Raw genomic sequence first — 19,108 nt, forward strand, 5'->3', positions numbered from 1 at the left:
AGCTTGCAGTGAGCCGAGATCGGGCCACTGCACTCCAGCCTGGGCCACACAGCGAGACTCCGTCTCAAAAAAAAAAAAAAAAGAAGAAAACAGCACATTCTATGTGATTCATTTTATATGAAATGTCTAGAATCCTTAGAGACAGAAAGTAGTTTAGTGGTTACCAGTGCTGGGTGGTAGGGGAGAGTCCAGGTGACTGCTAAAAGTAGGTTTCTTTTTGGAGTTATGAAAGTGTTTTAAGGCTGGGTGTGGTGGTTCATTCCTATAATCCCAGCACGTTGGCAGGTAGAGGCAGGAGGATCGCTTGAGCCCGGAAGTCTGATACCAGCCTGGGCAACATAGTGAGACCACATCTCTACAAAAGATCAGGTCAGGCGTCATGGCTCAACCCTATAATCCCAGCACTTTGGGAGGCTGAGACTGGAGGATCACTTGAGCCCAGGCGTTCGAAGCTAGCCTGCACAACATAGACAAACCCTATCTCTACCAAAAGTAGTTTTTAAAAATTAGCCAGACATGCCTGTAATCCCAGCACTATGGGAGGCCAAGGTGGGCAGATTGCCTGAGGTCAGGAGTTCAAGACCAGCCTGGCCAACATGGTGAAACCTTATCTCCACTAAACACGGTTTTTAAAATTAGCCAGGCGTGGTCGTGGGCACCTGTAATCCCAGCTACTTGGGAGGCTGAGGCAGGAGAATTGCTTGAACCCGGAAGGTGGATGTTGCAGTGAGCCTAAACTAGATCACACCACTGCATTCCACCCTGGGCAACAGAGTGAGACTTGGTCTCAAAAAAAAAAAAAGAAAGAAAGAAAGTAGCTGGAGGCCAGGTGTGGTGGCTTACACCTGTAATCCCAGCAGTTTGGGAAGCCGAGGCTGGCGGATCACGAGGTCAGCAGTTCGAGACCAACCTGGCCAATACAATGAAACCCCATCTCTACTAAAAATACAAAAATTAACTGGGCATGGTGGTGCATACCTGTTGTCCTGTAGTCCCAGCTACTTGGGAAGCTGAGGCAGAAGAATCACTTGAACCTGGAAGGCAGATGTTGCAGTGAGCCAAGATCACGCCACTGCACTCCAGCCTGGGCAACAAAGCAAAACTCCGTCTCAAAGAAAAAAAAAAAAATTAGCCGGGCATAGTACTGTGCACCTGTAGTCCCAGCTACTTGGGAAGCTGAGACAGGAGGATTGCTTCAGCCAGGGAGGTCAAGGGCACAGTCATCTATCATTATGCCACTGCACTTTAACCCAGGCAAGAGAGTGAGACCCTGTCTTTAAAAAAAATGAAAAACTAGGCCGGGCGCAGTGACTCACGCCTGTAACTCCAACACATTGGGAGGCCGAGGTGGGTGGATCACCGGAGGTCAGGAGTTCAAGACCAGCCTGGCCAACATGGTGAAACCCCATCTCTACTAAAAAATCAAAGTTACAGCTGGGCATGGTGGCTCATGCCTGTAATCCCAGCACTTTGGGAAGCCGAGATGGGTGGATCATCTGAGGTCAGGAGTTTGAGACCATCCTGGCCAATGTGATAAAACCTTATCTCTACTAAAAAGTCAAAGTGGCCAGGCGTGGTGATTCACACCTGAAATCCCAGCACTTTGGGATGCTGAGGTGGGCGAATCACAAGGTCAGGAGATTGAGACCATCATGGCTAACACTGTGAAACCCTATCTCTACAAAAATACAAAAAAATTAGCCAGGTGTTGTGGTGGGTGCCTGTAGTCCCAGCTACTCGGGAGGCTGAGGCAGGAGAATGGCGTGAACCCGGGAGGCGGAGCTTGCAGTGAGCCAAGATCACACCACTGCACTCTGGCCTGGGCGACAGAGGGAGACTCCGTCTCAAAAAAAAAAAAAACCGGTCAGAGTTACAGCTGGGCATGGTGACTCACGCCTGTAATCTCAACACTTTGGGAGGCCGAGGTGGGTGAATCACCTGAGGTCAGGAGTTCAAGACCAGTCCAGCCAACGTGGTGAAACCCTCTCTTTTTTTTTTTTTTTTTCAGGTAAACTTGCTTCCATTTTATTCCTAAATAACATAACTATTTAACAGAAAGATAAAAAGGCTGCATACCGCCCTCAAAATTTGCCCACAAGGAAATTCCTAGTAGGCAAAGGACAGACAGAACTCAAAGTCATCACCCTGAGGCTCACATGAGACAAATGCATATATATGATTGCTTCCTCTGCCCTATTATTTTTTTTTTATTATTATATTTTAAGTTCTAGGGTACATGTGCACAACGTGCAGGTTTGTTACATATGTATACTTGTGCCATGTTGGTGTGCTGCACCGATCAACTCGTCAGCACCCATCAACTCGTCATTTACATCAGGTATAACTCCCAATGCCAATGAAACCCTATCTCTACTAAAAATACAAAAATTATCTGGGTGTGGTGATGTGTACCCGTAGTATCAGCTACTCGGGAAGCTGAGGCAGGAGAATCGCTTGAACCCGGGAGGCAGAGGTTGCAGTGAGCTGAGATCGCTCTACTGCATTTCAGCCTGGCAACAGAGCAAGACTCCATCTCAAAAGAAAAAAAAAATCAAAAATTAGCCAGGTGTGGTGGGGGACGCCTGTAATCCCAGCTACTAAGGAGACTGGACAGGGGAATTGCTTGAATCCGGGAGGTGGAGGTTGCAGTGAGCTGAGGTCGTGCCACTGCCCTCCAGTCTGGGCAACAAGAGTGAAATTCTGTCTCAAGAAATAAATAAAATAAAAAATAAAAAAATAAGCCGGCTATGGTGGCACACACCTGTGGTCCCAGCTACATGGAGGCAGAAGCAGGAGTATCTGTTGAGCCCAGCCCAGGAAGTTGAAGCTGCAGTGAGCCATGTTTGTGCCACTGCAGTCCAGCCTGGGTGACAGAACAAGACCCTGTCTCATAAAAAACTGGACTAGATGAGATAGTGGTGATCATGAATAACCTAGTGAGTATTTTAAAAATCACTGAATTGTACATTTTAAATGGATGAATTTTATAGTATGTGAACCTGGACTCCTTGGAGAGTGATTACAGGTCTAGGGCAGGAAATGAATAAGATGAATGCATCTTGTCATACCAGAAAGTAGCAGAGCTCTCAGAGACTCCTAGGGTCATGTCAAAGGGATTCAGGAGCCAGTTTTTTGTTTGTTTTATTTTTTAATTTTTTATAGAGACAGGGTCTTGCTTTGTTGCCCAGGCTGGTCTCAAACTCCTGGGCTCAACAATCCTCTTGCCTCAGTCTCCCAAGTAACTGGGACTACTGTTGGGAGTCACCATGCCTGGCTCTCAAGAACCAGTTTGAAGAGATTCCCTCTGGCCACAGATGAGACCAGCTGAGCCTCAAAAGAATAATAAGTTCAGTAGATTACAGCATATCAAATATAAACTCGGTAGTTCATAATGATACTTAAAAAAATTTAATACCATTGGCCATCTTTGGAAGATACTGGGAAACCAACTCATTGTTTTGGAAATTTGTTATGAAAGGAAAAAAGCAAGCATATGGCCTGCTTTTACTATTCAAGCTGTACCTCAGAGTTACTGTATAATTGATAGGTATGAAGAGGTGTGTGTGTGTGTGTGTGTGTATATATATATATCTTTTTTAAGAGACAGAGTCTTTGTCACCTAGGCTGTACCTAGCCTCAGAGTCCTAGGCAACAGAGCAAGACCCATCTCTAAAACAGAAAAAAACAAAAAAGAATATATAGTTTCCTAGTCAGTGGAGGGAGATAGAAAAAAAAGAACAGTCAATTCGTGAAAAGAAACATTGCAAAGACAGCACAAACAACAGCTGTAAAATCTATATAAATCTATGAAAAATAATAGATATCAATCTAAATATATCATTCCCAGTAAGTATTAATGGACTCAGTTACATAAAGTTGAAGGTTGGTACCCTGGAAAAGAAAATCCAGTACACATTTTTTCCAGTACACATTGTTTGCATGAGGCACATCTAAAACATTACAGATAGGTTGGAGCAAATGTAAAGGATAGCATTGGGAAATCAATATCTTCCCTCTTAGGAGAACATGAGGCTGTGCACAGTAACTCATGCCTAATTTTTTTTTTTAATCTAGCCTGGCGTGGTGGCACACACCTGTAATCCCAGCTACTCAGGAGGCTGAGGCTGGAGGATGGCTAGAGTTCAAAGCTGCAGTGAGCTATGATCTTGTCACTGCCCTTTTGCCTGGGCAACAGAGCAAGACCTTGTCTATAAAAAAGAGAGAACATGAAGAATTTTTTTCTTTCTTTTCAGGTTAAAGAAGAAAGAGTTTAGTTTAGAAGAGATATATACCAACAAGAATTATAAATCTCCTCCTGCAAACAGGTAGGTAATTATAGCTGGGAAATGGAAGAATTTGAAATGATTGATGTGAATCTCCAGCCCTTTCACTTTAGAAAGAGTTTATGTTCAGTTGTACCAATATTGGGTCTTATAAATAGCTAGAATTGGTATTTTTCAATTCCAGCACTTGAATTAGGGTCAGTAATAGGATAGGAAATAAAGTGTACTGGGTTACATAAAATGTAGCCAGGTGCGGTGGCTCACACCTGTAATTCCAGCACTTTGGGAGGCCAACACGGGTGGATCACGAGGTCAAGAGTTCGAGACCAGGCTGACCAACATGGTGAAACCCCGTCTCTACTAAAAACACAAAAAATTCCCATCACTTTGGGAGGCCAAGGCGGGCAGATCACGAGGTCAGGAGATTGAGCCCATCCTGGCTAACAGTGAAACCCTGTCTCTACTAAAAATACGAAAAAAGCTGGTTGGGGTCGCAGGCACCTGTAGTCCCAGCTACTCGGGAGGCTGAGGCAGGAGAATGGCGTGAACCTGGGAGGCAGAACCTGCAGTGAGCCGAGATTCCGCCACTGCACTCCAGCCTGGGTGACAGAGCGAGACTCTGTCTCAAAAAAAAAAAAAAAATTAGCTGGGCATGGTGGCTCACACCTGTAATCCCAACTACTTGGGAGACTGAGGCAGGAGAATTGCTTGAACCCGGGAGGAGGAAATGCCAGTGAGCCGAGATGACGCCACTGCACTTCAGCCTGGGCAACAGAGCTAGACTCCATCTCAAAAAAAAAAAAAGAAAAAGAAAAAGAAAATGTAGTCTCAGCCGGAAGCAGTGGCTCACACCTGTAATCCAAGCATTTTGGGAGGCCAAGGCAGGCGAATCACCTGAGGTCAGGAGTTTCAAGACCAGCCTGGCCAACATGGTGAAATCCTGTCTGTACTAAAAATACAAAATTAGCTGGGTGTCGTGGCACACACCTGTAATCCCAGCTACTTGGGAGGCTGAGGCAGGAGAATTGCTTGAATGAGGAGGCAGAGGTTGCAGTAAGCCAAGATCATGCCACTGCACTCCGGTGTGGTCAAAAGAGTGAGACTCTGTCTTAAAAAAAAAAAAAAAAAAGGAGTTGGGCACAGTAGTTCACGCCTGTAATCCCAGCACTCTGGGAAGCTGAGGTGGACGGATCATCTGAGGTTGGGAATTCGAGACCAGCCTGACCAACATGGAGAAACCCTATCTCTAATAAAAATACAAAATTACCCAGGTGTGGTGGTGCATGCCTGTAATCCCAGCTACTCAGGAAGCTGAGGCAGGAGAATCGCTTGAACCCCGGAGGCAGAGGTTGCAGTGAACCCAGATCGCACCATTGCACTCCAGCCTGGGCAACAAGAGCGAAACTCCATCTCAAAAAAAAAAAAAAAAGAAAGTACAGAGGCTGGGCGCGGTGGCTCACGCCTGTAATCCCAGCACTTTGGGAGGCCGAGGCAGGTAGATCACGAGGTCAGGAGTTCAAGACTCGCCTGGCCAAGTTAGTGAAACCCCATCTCTACTAAAAATACAAAAATCAGCTGAGCGTGATGGCGGTCGCCTGTAATCCCAGCTACTCGGGAGGGTGAGGCAGAGAACTTCTTGAACCCAGGAGGCAGAGGTTGCAGTGAGCCGAGATTGTGCCACTGCACTCCAGCCTGGGTGACAGAGCGAGACTGTCTCAAAAAAAAAAAGTACAAAGAAGTAGTTTGTATTTATATTTTTACCAAATATGCTGACTTCAGGACTGATAATCATTGATTTTTCAGATATGATTGTAAACCCAAATACAGGAAGAGTTTCACTTAGGTCTGATTTCAATTAAAGTCAGTGAACATTTATTAAATGCCCACTGTTTCTAGAATATAGGAGAACTCTAGGATTTTATTCTAAGATTTTGTATGTCTGCTCTAACACATTTGTACAATTATTACAACATCTTTGCCGCATTGCTAAAAATAAATAAAGGCTGGGCACAGTGGCTCACACCTGTCATTCTAGCACTTTGGCAGGCCAAGGCAGGCAGATTGCTTGAGCTGAGGAGTTCAAGACCAGCCTGGGCAACATGGTGAAACCCCGTCTCTACTAAAAACACAAAAATTAGCCAGGCACAGTGGCCTGCACCTATAGTCCCAGCTACTCGGGAGGCTGAGGCAGGAGGAGAATTGATTGAGCCTGGGAGGCAGAGGTTGCAGTGAGCTGACTTCACGCCACTGCACCCCAGCCTGGGTGACGGGAGTGAAACCTGTCTCAAATGAAAAAAAAAAGGGAGGTATTAGAAACAACCCAACATTTAAAATATTACTAGGGTTCTCATTAATTTACTTATAATTACTTATAATTAATTCCTTATAGTGGAATCTACTGTGTAACCATTTTAAAAAATGAATCAGAGCCAGTGGCTCATGCCTGTAATCTCACCACTTCGGGAGGCCAAGGAGGGAGGATCACTGGAGCCCTGGAGTTGGAGACCAGCCTGGGCAATATACCAAGACTCCATCTCTACAAAAAAAAAAAAAAAAAATCTTTTTAAATTAGCCAGACATGGTGGTGCATGCTTATAGTCCCAGCTACTTGGGAGGCTCAGGTGGGAGGATTGCTTCAGCCCAGGGTGTCGAGGCTCTAGTGACCTGTGATTGTGATTGTGCCACTGCACTCCAGCCTGAGTGACAGAGTGAGACCCTGTCTCAAAAAAAAAATTTTTTTTTAAAGATGAGTCAGGGCTGGGTGCGGTGGCTCACGCCTGTAATCCCAGCACTGGGAAGCTGAGGCAGGTGGATCACCTGAGGTCAGGATTTCGAGACTAGCCTGGTCAAACTGGTGAAACCTCATCTCTGCTAAAATTACAAAAAAAATTGGCTGGGCACGGTGGCTCATTATAATCCCAGCACTTTGGGAGGTCAAGGAGAGTGGATCATGAGGTCAAGAGATCAAGACCATCCTGGCTAACAGAGTGAAACCCTGTCTCTACTAAAAATACAAAAAAAAAAATTAGCTGGGCATGGCGGCGCACGCCTTTAGTCCCAGCTACTTGGGAGGCTGAGGCAGGAGAATGGCGTGAATCCGGGAGGTGGCACTTGCAGTGAGCCGAGATTGCGCCACTGCACTCCAGCCTGGGTGACAGAGCGAGACTGTCTTAAACAAACAAACAAAAAATTAACCAGGTGTAGTGACACATGCCTGTAATCCCAGCTACTTGAGAGGCTGAGGCAGGAGAATCGCTTGAACCCAGGAGACAGAGGTTGCAGTGAGCCAAGATCATGCCATTGCACTCCAGCCTGGGCAACAAGAGTGAAACTCTGTCCCACAGAAAAAAAAAAAAGAGTTGGTGCAAGTAGCTTTCAGTCACTGTTGACTAGAAGGGTTGTTAACCCAGCGTCAATACCCTGACCCTGTTGACAGGATGGGCCATGTGAGTCAGCCCGTTGGTGATTCTGTTTTGTGCTTCATCCTTAGGTGTTTAGAGACCATCTTTGAGGAACCCAAGGAACGAAATGGTACGCTAATCTCAATAAGCCAACAGAAGAGGAAGCGAGTTCTAGAATTTCAGGATTTTACAGTCCCGCGAAAGAGGAGAGCTCGAGGTAAAGTCATGGTGGCAGGCAGCTTTACCAGGGCCCAGAAGGCAGCTGTGCAGAGTCGAGAGCTGGATGCTCTTTTGATACAGAAACTAATGGAACTGGAGACCTTCTTTGCCAAGGAAGAGGAGCAGGAACGATCATCAGACTGTTGAGAAGCAATTCAGTTTGAGGGTCTCAATTTTAGTTTTTTTGTTTGTTCGTTTTTTTGTTTTGTTTTTTTTTTTTGGACCTCCTTGGAAGAGGTTGCCTAATTTTGCCCTACCGCCAAACCACTCAAAAATGCACAGACCATGAATTTTACCTATTTCAAGGTGCAACCTTTTTAGAAACTGGTGAAGGAGGGTCCTCTACTTTTACTGCTGAGTATAGAACCTCAGGAATGCTCCCTTTCTCCTGGAAATGAACCTGAACGACATCTAGCCTCCTCCTCAGTCTCTGCCATCCACAGGAGGAAGCAGCAGCCTATCTTCAGTAACACTAGGATTCCAAGGACTCACAGGATTTGCACGTCCATATGAAAGTTCCGCTTTGTTTACGGTGGTGCTAGACCAAGATTATTAGAAACGTGGCCTAGGGAGGGGAACTGGCGTCCTGTCCTACGTGGTCTCACTGGCTCATTTCAGTAGTTGAGGAAAGATGAGCTGTTGTGTTTTCTAATCTTTTGTCTGCCCAGGACCTATTGATGTGAGTGTATGTGAGAGTGTTTGTGCGTGTGTGGCTTTTTCCCATCATTTTCTCCCCTCTGTGACTGTGGGTCACTAGTGCCAGAGGAGCCCGTCCAGGCCCCATTCGAAGTAAGTTGCACTTTTTAATGTTGTGGTGTGGATTATTTTCATTTGTTTTCTTTTTTGTTGTTGTTTTTGTACTATTATTGCTGCATGTTTGGAGCCTTTAAATGTGATTTTAAAACAATTTTTTAAGGAGAAAAACAATACATGTCTTAAGACTACGTGATAGGCATTTGACCCAGTTGACCGCTGCATGGAGGAGACATTTTTCCTATTCATGTGTTTCAGGCAATCCCTTCCCCATCTCCAGCTTCTAGTGTAACTCATTAGAGGGAGCACTTTTACTCATCTGGGTTCTCATTCTTGCCCACCAGATACATGTATTTATTTTAGTGATTTAAGTAAGAGCAGGTTTCTCTCCCGATCATTGAAAAAATACTGTGGTTGGGTGTGGTCTTAATGGTTTTTATCTGAAATGGTGTCAGGTAACAAAATTGAGTACAACAGCTTAGACAGTGATACAGGCTGACCCACAGTATATGTGGCTCTCCAGGCAGCTCGCTTCAAGAATGGGAAGAGAGTCGGGGTCATGCTTCAGACCCAGAGATGTGTTCCTGCAGTGGGAGCTCAAAAATCCCCAGCCAGCCCTCTTTGAGGGCCACCTCATTGTACTCTGGGCTCCTGTGTCACATCTACCGGAACTGTCGAATGCCGGAGTTAGCCAAGTTTCTGGGTTTGTGCCTGCAGGAGTCTGTGGGCAGAGGGCTGCTGTGCATCAGCAGCCTCGAGGTCTTGTTCCTTTTCCACTGAAGTCCTGTGTACCCATATCCTGCTCCCCTTCCCCTCCTTCTCTAGGGGTTTCTCTTTCTCTTTCTCTCTCAAAACAAGAGTTTAGAGAATTAACATTCCATGGCTGGTGAGTGGGGTGCAAAAGTCATCATCAGGACACCAGCATCACCTCTTCTATCCTCCTGGGAGCCACTGGCATGGAGCAGCCACCGATGGGAACCGTCAGAGTTCTAGGCACATTTCCAAGTCAGTCTGTTAGAGAAGAGTGAGTGGCACGTCCTGGAATGTTGGTCAACTCTCTTAGGTTTCTTTTGCTTCCCCATTTGCTAGTGGATGGGGAGATGGGGTGGGGGTGGGGGGTCTCTATGTGCCTTGCTTTTGCAGGTTGACAGTCTATGCCACACTGGAGCAGAAAAACTGACTTAAGCCAGAGAGAAAAGTGTGCTACGGCTATCTTCTAGGCCCACTGCCTCAGACATAGCATTGAGACAAGTAAAATACACACATGGTCATCCACGGAGGCGTCCAAGGCCATGGCCAGATACAATTAGAAGAGAGCCAGGCTTCCGTACCAGCTCTGAATGATGCTAACCAGATTCTGTCATTCTACATCCACTTTGCCCAGACTGTATAGACACGACCTATGTTTCACCTCAATACCTCTCCCTTCCTGGGACAGGGTTCTTAGACACTAAATGCTTCTCTCTGCCTTTTTTGCTTAAGGGAGTGGGATGAGTAGTACATTGTGCTCTTGTTCAGGCATGTTTAGGGAGCTCCTACTGGACAGGTTGCAGACTAGCAGTGAGTCAACAAAGCCCTGTTTGCCAGCTCCGTTGGCAGTGTAGATGCAGTGATGTGGCAGCTGTGTTTCCCAGAGAGAACAGTGGGCACAGCTGTAGTGTCACCAACATTGCAGAGATAGTTTCAACTGCCCGTTATAGGTGTGGCACTCTAAGAGCCAGGAGCAGCGGTTTGGAACATGGGTAACTGGGAGCAGAGGACTGGAAGAAACAGAGCTGGGCTCCTTCCTTGTCCTGACAATGTAGGAGAGAAGTTGTTCTGAGGCCAGCCCTGGCCCTCGTTGAAAGTCTTGGCCTACCCTCTGGCTAGGGCCCTTCCCCTGCTCCAAAGTTGAGAAGGGGGCCCCACTGCAAACTTGAAATTACTTACCTGAAGGTGATGTATATACGTAGGCTCCAGCTGCGCTCAGCCACACCTGTCTTACATTCAGTTTCAGCACTGAGCCAGCTGCAGTGTTGTCATGGGTCCTCAAGCCCGCGGTCCCTAACCATGATGGGACACAGTAATCGGCTGCTGGCACACCACTTGCCCAGAGCTACAAGTCTGGTTCTCGTGTGGAGTTGGTACAGTTTCTGAATATGGGAACTTCCCTCCCCAAGTGGTGGGAAGTTACAGTTAACTACAACTTAACTATCACTCACTTCCAGAGGTTTAGTGTTTTTAATATGGGAAAGAGGAGAAATCTCAGGTCCAATCAGGGTTCTGCCCATCAGCTTTTCACTGAAACTTTCAATCGTGTTTTTTTTTTCCCATCTTTCAGTTTCTAGCTGTGTTTGCCTCCTCCCTCCATGTTGCCTCCTCTTTTTTTGCTTTTGGTCTCCTTTCCAGCTTCATGTCTCCATGAGTTCAGCTGTACCTCGTCTCCTGTTAAATCTGATCATGTCCACTTTTTCTTACTGACCTTACTCAAAGCTATGGTAGCTGAGGGAGTTACAGTGAAAAGACATGTAGCGTTTGCCTTATTCAGAGCCTGAAGAGCCCAGAAACTCATGCTGTGAATCCCAAAACTCAGCGCTCCTCAAGAGCTGTGAAAATCATGATACTTTGTCACAATTTTGCCTGAAAGAGTCTTTGGCACGAGCTCCAGAGCTAACCTGAGGTCCATTCCAGATCCCACTCTCTGGGCATGAGACCTCCCCCATGGCTCCTTCCTCGCCCACTGGGCCAAGAGCAGCAGGGAGCGTACGGGACGGCAGCAGCAGATCCAAGGCCACAGTGTAGCCGATGACTGCATGGCCGTCGCTCCGTCTCCAGGCTGGGATTCCGTCTCATAATCAATGCCATGTACATTAAGATCTGTGAAAGACCAACTTTTAGGCAGTGATGCTTTTCTCCCATTCCCTGGGGTGGGGGGAGTATGCAGTTGGTGCTTTCTGTAATTCCCTTGTTCTGTTTTGTTTCTGTAAGCTTTCCCCCTGGTGTCATGGAAAGGACTTCTTAAATAACCACATTGTGGGTGGCTGTATCCAAAGTTTAAATAATCGACCAGAAGTGCAGAGTATCCTTTCCTGGATTCGTGTCAGGAAAGGGCTCCTTGCCAGAACTGAACTTGTTATATAAAAACCTGGCTAGGGAGATTGAATTTTACTAAAATTACAGTTTAATGTTACCATCTAGCCACAAATTGAGCAGCAAAAGCTATTTTGATGATGAAGGGGGGTCCTTGTTGAGCCGGCCATCTAGTGCAGTGTGCTCTCAGATACAATGCTTGTTGATTGTGTGTCTTCACAAGCCCCTCTCTGGTGCTGAATTGGATTTGAATTCTTCGTGAGAGGCCTCAGCATCTCCTTGGGCTGGTCTGGGCCAGTAAAAATAGCTGCCTGACATGTTTATATATTATCATGGTCAGTAGTTCAATGAAATTTGTACATTTTTGGTAACATTGGTATACATGATGCCCCTGCAGTTCCTTTTCTGTTTGGTAGTTTGTGACTCTAAAATTTCCACTGTTATGTGTGTTAATTTATGAAAATAAATTTTTTTGAAAACCTTTCAAATAACTCTCAAGGCCATTACTTTGTTCTTGTGGCTTGGCAATAAGTTAAAATGGACATTCCAAAGTTAAATATCACAACAAGCATCATTCCTTCCAAAGTGGTCACCATTTTCTGAGAAGTATTGTGTGGTAACTGTGGGACCAGCTCAAACTGATTAACCATTGCTTAAGCTGTTACAGGTGACACAGAGCCAAAATTGCCCGGGCGTGCACAATGGAAAAAAGCTTTAACCTCCTAATTGTTACCACCACAAGCCTGGCAGGCCAACTGCATTGACATCACCTAGGACTAGACAGGAATCCCATAAAAGCTTGACCCACTCCCAGATCAGGGAAACATTTGAGTGTTGCCTCCTGTCTCCATGCCAGTTGACTTTGACTTTTTTTTTTTTTTTTGGTGGAGTTTCTCTCTGTCGCCAAGGCTGGAGTGCAATGGCATGCAATCTCAGCTTACTGCAACTTCCACTTCCTGGGTTCAAGCGATTCTTGTACTTCCGCCTCCCAAGTGCTGGGATTACAGGCACCCACCACCAAGCCCAGCTAATTTTTTATTTTTTTAGAAGAGATGGGGTTTTCACCATGTTGGTCAGGCTGGTCTCGAACTCCCGACCTCAGGTGATCCACCTCGACCTCCCAAAGTGCCAGGATTGCAGGTGTGAGCCACTGAGTCCAGCCTCATTTACTTTTTTTGAGACAGAGTTTCACTCTTGTTGCCCAGGCTGGAGTGCAGTGCCGTGATCTCAGCTCACCGCAACCTCTGCCTCCTAGCTTCAAGCGATTCTCCTGCCTCAGCCTCCTGAGTAGCTGGGATTACAGGCATGCACCACCACGCCTGGCTAATTTTGTATGTTTAGTAGAGACGGGGTTTCTCCATGTTGGTCAAGTTGGTCTTGAACCCCCAACCTTAGCTGATCCACCCACCTCGACCTCCCAAAGTGCCGGGATAGCAGGTGTGAGCCACTGCGCCCAGTCCCTCATTTACTTTTTAAAAGATCTCACCACTTAACACCTGTCCTTCCCAGCTGTTTATGAGGTTACGCTATGAATCTTCTGCTTCTCATTTAGCCAATGGAAACTGGTGAAAGAATGACTGAAAACGCCTCTCTAACACCATATTGATACATTCCAGAAAGAAACATGATTCCTGAGGACATTCTTCCTCTGTCCAGAGCAAAAGCAGTGCCCAGTTTCCCCGTCTTGGCCTCAGAACTTCAGCAAGGAATTCTATCCATGTAGTCTTCTATTTGGGGAAATTAACTGCGTGACAACTGTGCTTCTTGTTAAGTTTCATGGTTATTTGGAGAAGGGTACTCTCCTACATCATTTCTTGAGAAAAGAGTTGCTAATTATCAGTTAAGGCAGTATAATCTCTTTAACCTCTCATTACAGAATCTTATGCTGGTAGAGCCTCGTGAGGACTGGTCAAAACTGATTTAAGGCTGAGCACTGTGACTCATGCCTGTTATCCCAACACTTTGGGAGGCTGAGGCCGAGGCAGGCCTCCCAATTGAGGTCAGAAGTTGAAGACCAACCTAGCCAACATAGTGAAACCCCATCTCTACTAAAAATACAAAAATTAGCTGGGTGTGGTGGTGCACGCCTTTTATCCCAGCTACTGAGGAAGCTGAGGCTGGAGAAGCACTTGAACCTGGGAGGCAGAGGTTGCAGTGAGCCAAGATCATGCCACTGCACTCCAGCCTGGGTGATGGAGCAAGACCCTGTCTCCAAAAAAAATAAATTAAATTAAAAAATAACACTGATTTAAGAATCCTCGGGTGTCCTGCCCTCTTCCAGCAATGGAAAACGTGTTTTTTTCCTTTTTTTTTTTTTTCTTTTTTTTGAAACAGTCTCACTCTCGCCCAGCCTGAGTGCAGTGGGACAATCACATCTTAGCTCACTGTAGCCTTGAACGTCGTGGCTCAAGAGATCCTCCTACCTCAGCCTCCCAAGTAGCTGGGACTACAGTTATATGCCACCAAGCCCAGCTAATTATTTTTTGGAAGAGAGAGGGTCTCACTATGTTGCCCAGGCTAGTCTCAAGTGATCCTCCTACCTTGGCCTTCCAAAGTACTAGGATTACAGGCATGAGCCACCGTGCTTTACCTTCCCTCCCCCTCCCCTTTGAGACCGTCACTCTCTGTCACCCAGGCTGGAGAGCAGTGGCATGATCACGGCTCACTGCAACCTCGAACTCCTGGGCTCAAGCCATCCTCCTGCCTCAACCTCCTGAGTAGATGAGACCACAGTGCCATGACACCAGGCTAACTTTTTATTTTTTGTAGAAGCAAGGTCTTGTTACATTGCCCAGGCTGGTTTCTAACTCCTGCCTTCAAGCAATTCTCCCACTTTGGCCTCCCAAAGTGCTGGGATTACAGGCATGAGCGGCTGCACCTGCCAAGATCACATTTCTGCAATTCATTCTGGGATTTTTCTTTTTTATTTTATTTATTTATTTATTTATTTATTTATTTATTTATTTATTTTGAGATGGTCTCACTCTGTCCCTCTGGCTAAAGTGCAGTGGCGCAATGTCAGCTCACTGCAACCTCTGCCCCCCAGGTTCAAGTGATTCTCCTCCCTTAGCCTCCCAAGTAGCTGGGACTACAAGCATGCGCCACCATGCCCGGATAATTTTTGTATTTTTACTAGAGACAGGATTTCACCATGTTGGCCAGGCTGGTCTCGAACTCCTGACCTCAGATGACCCACCCGCCTCGGCCTCCCAAAGTGCTGGGATTACAGGCGTGAGCCACCGCACCCGGCCAGATTTCTTTTTTAAAAAGTGTTCTAGAAAATTCATAATTCTTCAACTTACAGGGTCATAAGTGAGTCTTTCATGACATCTTTCTCAAACCTCCAGTGCCTCTTCCTTCCCTATCCACAGCTGATAGTTTTCCTTTGCATTTCACTGAGGAGGTAGAAGTAATTTGAATACAACTTCCACACCGACCCTTGGCTGTTCCTTGCTCGAATCTCATGATACGTGTGCACTTGCTGCCTGTGCCCACAGCGATGCCCTTCTCTCACATTTCTACATGGTTCCTTCAGTTACTGTATTCAGGTATTTCCCTTTCCAGATCACTCTACTGGGAGACAGTCTCACTCTGTCGCCCAGGCTGGAGTGCAGTGGTGCGATCAAGACTTACAGCAACCTCCAACCCTGGGTTCAAGCGATTCTCCTGCCTCAGCCTCTCAAGTAACTGAGATCACAGGCGCCCGCCACGACGCACGGCTAAATTTTTTGTATTTTTAGTAGAGACGGGTTTCACCATGTTGGCCAGGCTGGTCTCGAACTCCTGACCTCAAGTGATCCACCCGCCTCGACTTCCCAAAGTACTGGGATTCCAGGCGTGAGCCACCGCGCCTGGCCGGTGTTTTATATTTTTTTATAACACCACCGCCTCACCATATTATTCACGTTAAACTCCTTGAGGTCGGGGCCTTTGCTTTATTCACTCTGGCCCCTCGGACATCTAGAACGGAACTTGGTCTTACGCGGTGGGAGCTCAGGAAATACTTCATGGGTCAATGAATGATTCCCGCCTCCGTTGCTACACAGACCTGCCCAAGTCCTCTTTACCTCGCTGACTCTTTGAATATTTGAAGACTCCCCCTAATTTTTCTCCACCCGTTCTTAAACTATTACTCAACGGACCTGGTGTGCAGCTAGCCGCCCAAGCACTGACAGCGAAACTGGACACTTCCTGGTATTCCGCTCTGCGCATCGCCAGGCGCAGCCGCACCCACTGCCGGCCTCACGCCGTCTGATTGGCTGTAGCTCTCCGGAGGGGCGGGGCCATCCAAGGAGCTACCCACATTGGAAGAGGCTGCTAGTCCTTCGCTGATACTTGCGGGGGTGGAGAGGGGGGTGGGTCACGTGGTTAAGACTCGCCACGTGAGCCAGGCACGGTGACTCGCGCCTGTAATCCCAGCACTTTGGGAGGCCGAGGCGGGTGGATCACTTGAGGTCAGGAGTTCGAGACAGCCCTGGCCAACCTGGTGACTCTACTAAAAATATAAAAAATTAGCCGGGCGTGGTGGTGCGTGCCTATAATCCCAGCTACTCGGGAAGCTGAGGCAGAAGAATCGCTTGAACTCGGGAGACGGTGGGTGCAGTGAGTCGAGGTCATGCCACTGCACTCCAGCCTGGGAGAAAGACTCGCCTTAGCAGCTTCTCTCTCTTTTCTTTTGCATTTTTAATCTTAGACTTTTGGAGATGTTGAAATGGTCCCTGAAACACTGCAAACACCGGGATGGGGGATGGATCCCAAAGTATGGCAGCTACTCTTGAGTGCCTGTTCCCCTCCTGTCCCTCCGCTACTGCTGCCTAAGTGGTCTTCGTAAAACACAAGTTTGCACTTGTCAGAACCACTCCTTAAGATCTCTCATGGCTTGCCCTCGCCTCCAAATAAAGATACTAACCACCGAGCTGGACACGGTGTCTCACGCCTGTAATAGCAGCAGCGCCTGAGGAGGCCAAGGCAGACGTTTCACTTGAAGCCAGGAGTTTGAATGTATATATGTATATTCGAACTTAATATATTATATATATAATATTAAGTTCAAATATATATATATGCCAGGCACGGTGGCTCATGCCTGTAATCCCAACACTTTGGGAGGCCAAGGTGGGCGGATCACCTGAGGTCAGGAGTTCAAGACCAGCCTGGCCAACTGGCGAAACCCTATCTCTACTACAATACTGAAAATACAAAAATTAGTCGGGCATGGTGACAGGAGTCTGTAATCCCAGCTACGTGGGAGGCTGAGGTTGGAGAATCGCTTGAACCCAGGAGGCGGAGGTTGCAGTGGCCAGAGAGTGCATCATTGCACTCCAGCCTGGGTGACGAGTGAAACTCCGTTTCAAAATAAATAAATAAATATGCATAGATATATAATATATAACATATATATTATATATATATGGAGAGAGAGAAGGTCTTGCTATGTTGTCCAGGCTGGATTAGAACTCTTGGGCGCAAATGATTCTCCTGCCTCAGCCTCCAAAGTAGCTGGGATTACAGGTGTCAGCTACTGTGCCCAGACTATTTTTACATCTTTATTTTTATTTTATTTATTTATTTTTTTGAGACTGAATCTCACTTTCTTGCCCAGTCTGAAGTGCAGTGGCGTGATCTTGGCTCACTGCAACCTCCGCCTTCAAGTGATTCTCCTCCCTCAGCCACCTGAGTAGCTGGGATCACAGGCACATGCAACCATGCCTGCCTAATTTTTGTATGTTTAGTAGAGACAGGGTCTCGCTCTGTTAGCCAGGATGGTCTCGAACTTCTTTCTTTTTTTTTTTTTTTTTTGGAGACAGAGTCTTACTCTGTCACCCAGGATGGAGTGCAATGGCGTGGTCTTGGCTCACTGCAACCTCCACTTCCTGAGTTCAAGTGATTCTCCTGCCTCAGCCTCCCCAGTAGCTGGGACTATGGGCACGTGCCACTACACCTGGCTAATTTTTGTATTTGTTTTTGTTTTTGTTTTTGTTTTTGAGGCGGAGTCTCGCTTTGTCGCCCAGGCTGGAGTGCAGTGGCCGGATCTCAGCTCACTGCAAGCTCCGCCTCCCGGGTTCCCGCCATTCTCTTGCCTCAGCCTCCCGAGTAGCTGGGACTACAGGCGCCCGCCACCTCGCCCGGCTAGTTTTTTGTATTTTTTTTAGTAGAGACGGGGTTTCACCGTGTTAGCCAGGATGGTCTCGATCTCCTGACCTCATGATCCGCCCATCTCGGCCTCCCAAAGTGCTGGAATTACAGGCTTGAGCCACCGCGCCCGGCCAATTTTTGTATTTTTATTAGAGACGAGGTTTCACTGTGTTGCCCAGGCTGGTCTCGAACTCCTGACCTCGTGACCCACCCGCCTCAGCCTCCTAAAGTGCTGGGATTTCAGGCGTGCACCACCGTGAAACCCTATCTCTACTAAAAATACAAAAATTAGCTGGGTGTGGTGACACTCGCCTGTAGTCCCAGCTACTAGGGAGGCTGAGGCAGGAGAATCGCTTGAATCAAGGAAGCAGAGGTTGCAGTGAGCCAAGATTGCACCATTGCACTCCAGCCTGGGTGACAGAGTGAGACTCCTTCTCAAAAAACAAACAAACAACAACAACAAAAAGAAGTAAAGAAGTAGGAGGACACATCCTTATTTAGCAAATTGCCTCATTTCCCTGTGATGCTCCAGTGGGTACGAGGGTGAGTATAATGAAATAGATGGTACATCTGTGAACTCCAAAACTTAAAGAAATATTCTTTTAAAGAACTGGCTATCTCAAAGTGTTAATAAGATTCTTGGCAAGATTAAATCAACACTGAAATAAAAATGAGCAAGATCAAAATTATACATTTAAAGAATTTATTTTGAAAGAAAAGCTATACACATAATATAAACTGTTTATTCTTGTATATGCAAAATCTGAATGAGAAGTACATTCTTGATGTGTGTTTGTCAGCTATTTTTGCAATATTGCTGCATAACAAATCACCCAAATTCAGTAGAGAACAATAGTGAGCATTTATTCTCATGCTCATGGATCTGCAAGTTGACTGAGGTGGGCTGATCTAGACTTGGCTCAGTCTAGTGGCTCTGCTTCAGCTGCAGGTCAACTGGGCATGGCTGTATTTTAGGTCCAGGTCTGCTTAAAAGGTCTCATCCTCCTTGCACCAACTGCTTCCCAGAGCAGGAGATCCAAGCCAAATCACACAAGCACATTTAAGGCCACTCCTCTCTTCACATCTTTATATGATCCATTGACCAAAGCAAGACACATGGCCAAGCTCCACATGAACAAGGAGAGAAAATATTCTACCCGTGGTGGAAGAATTGTAGACCTACATGTCAAATGAGAAGGATATAATACAGCAAGAGCATAGGCCGGGCGCGGTGGCTCATGCCTGTAA

General features: G+C 46.6%; 1 protein-coding gene across 9 annotated transcripts in view; it reads left to right on the top strand.

Moving 5' to 3' along the window:
• PRR14L (proline rich 14 like) overlaps positions 1–12,213 on the top strand; it is a 72,166-nt gene extending 59,953 nt beyond the window's left edge. For 8 of the 9 annotated variants that reach the window (XM_045363761.3, XM_015457290.4, XM_005567523.5 and 5 more), the window contains 2 exons: positions 4,254–4,325; positions 7,774–12,213. In XM_045363761.3, the coding sequence (XP_045219696.2) occupies positions 4,254–4,325; positions 7,774–8,050 (349 nt within the window). In that variant the 3' untranslated portion in view covers positions 8,051–12,213. The remainder of the gene's footprint in view (positions 1–4,253; positions 4,326–7,773) is intronic. The other variant, XR_012418811.1, reaches the window with a different exon arrangement.
• The last annotated feature ends 6,895 nt before the right edge of the window (positions 12,214–19,108 follow it).

This window comes from Macaca fascicularis, chromosome 10 (assembly GCF_037993035.2).
Source record: "Macaca fascicularis isolate 582-1 chromosome 10, T2T-MFA8v1.1".
NCBI classification, from domain to species: Eukaryota; Metazoa; Chordata; class Mammalia; order Primates; family Cercopithecidae; genus Macaca; species Macaca fascicularis.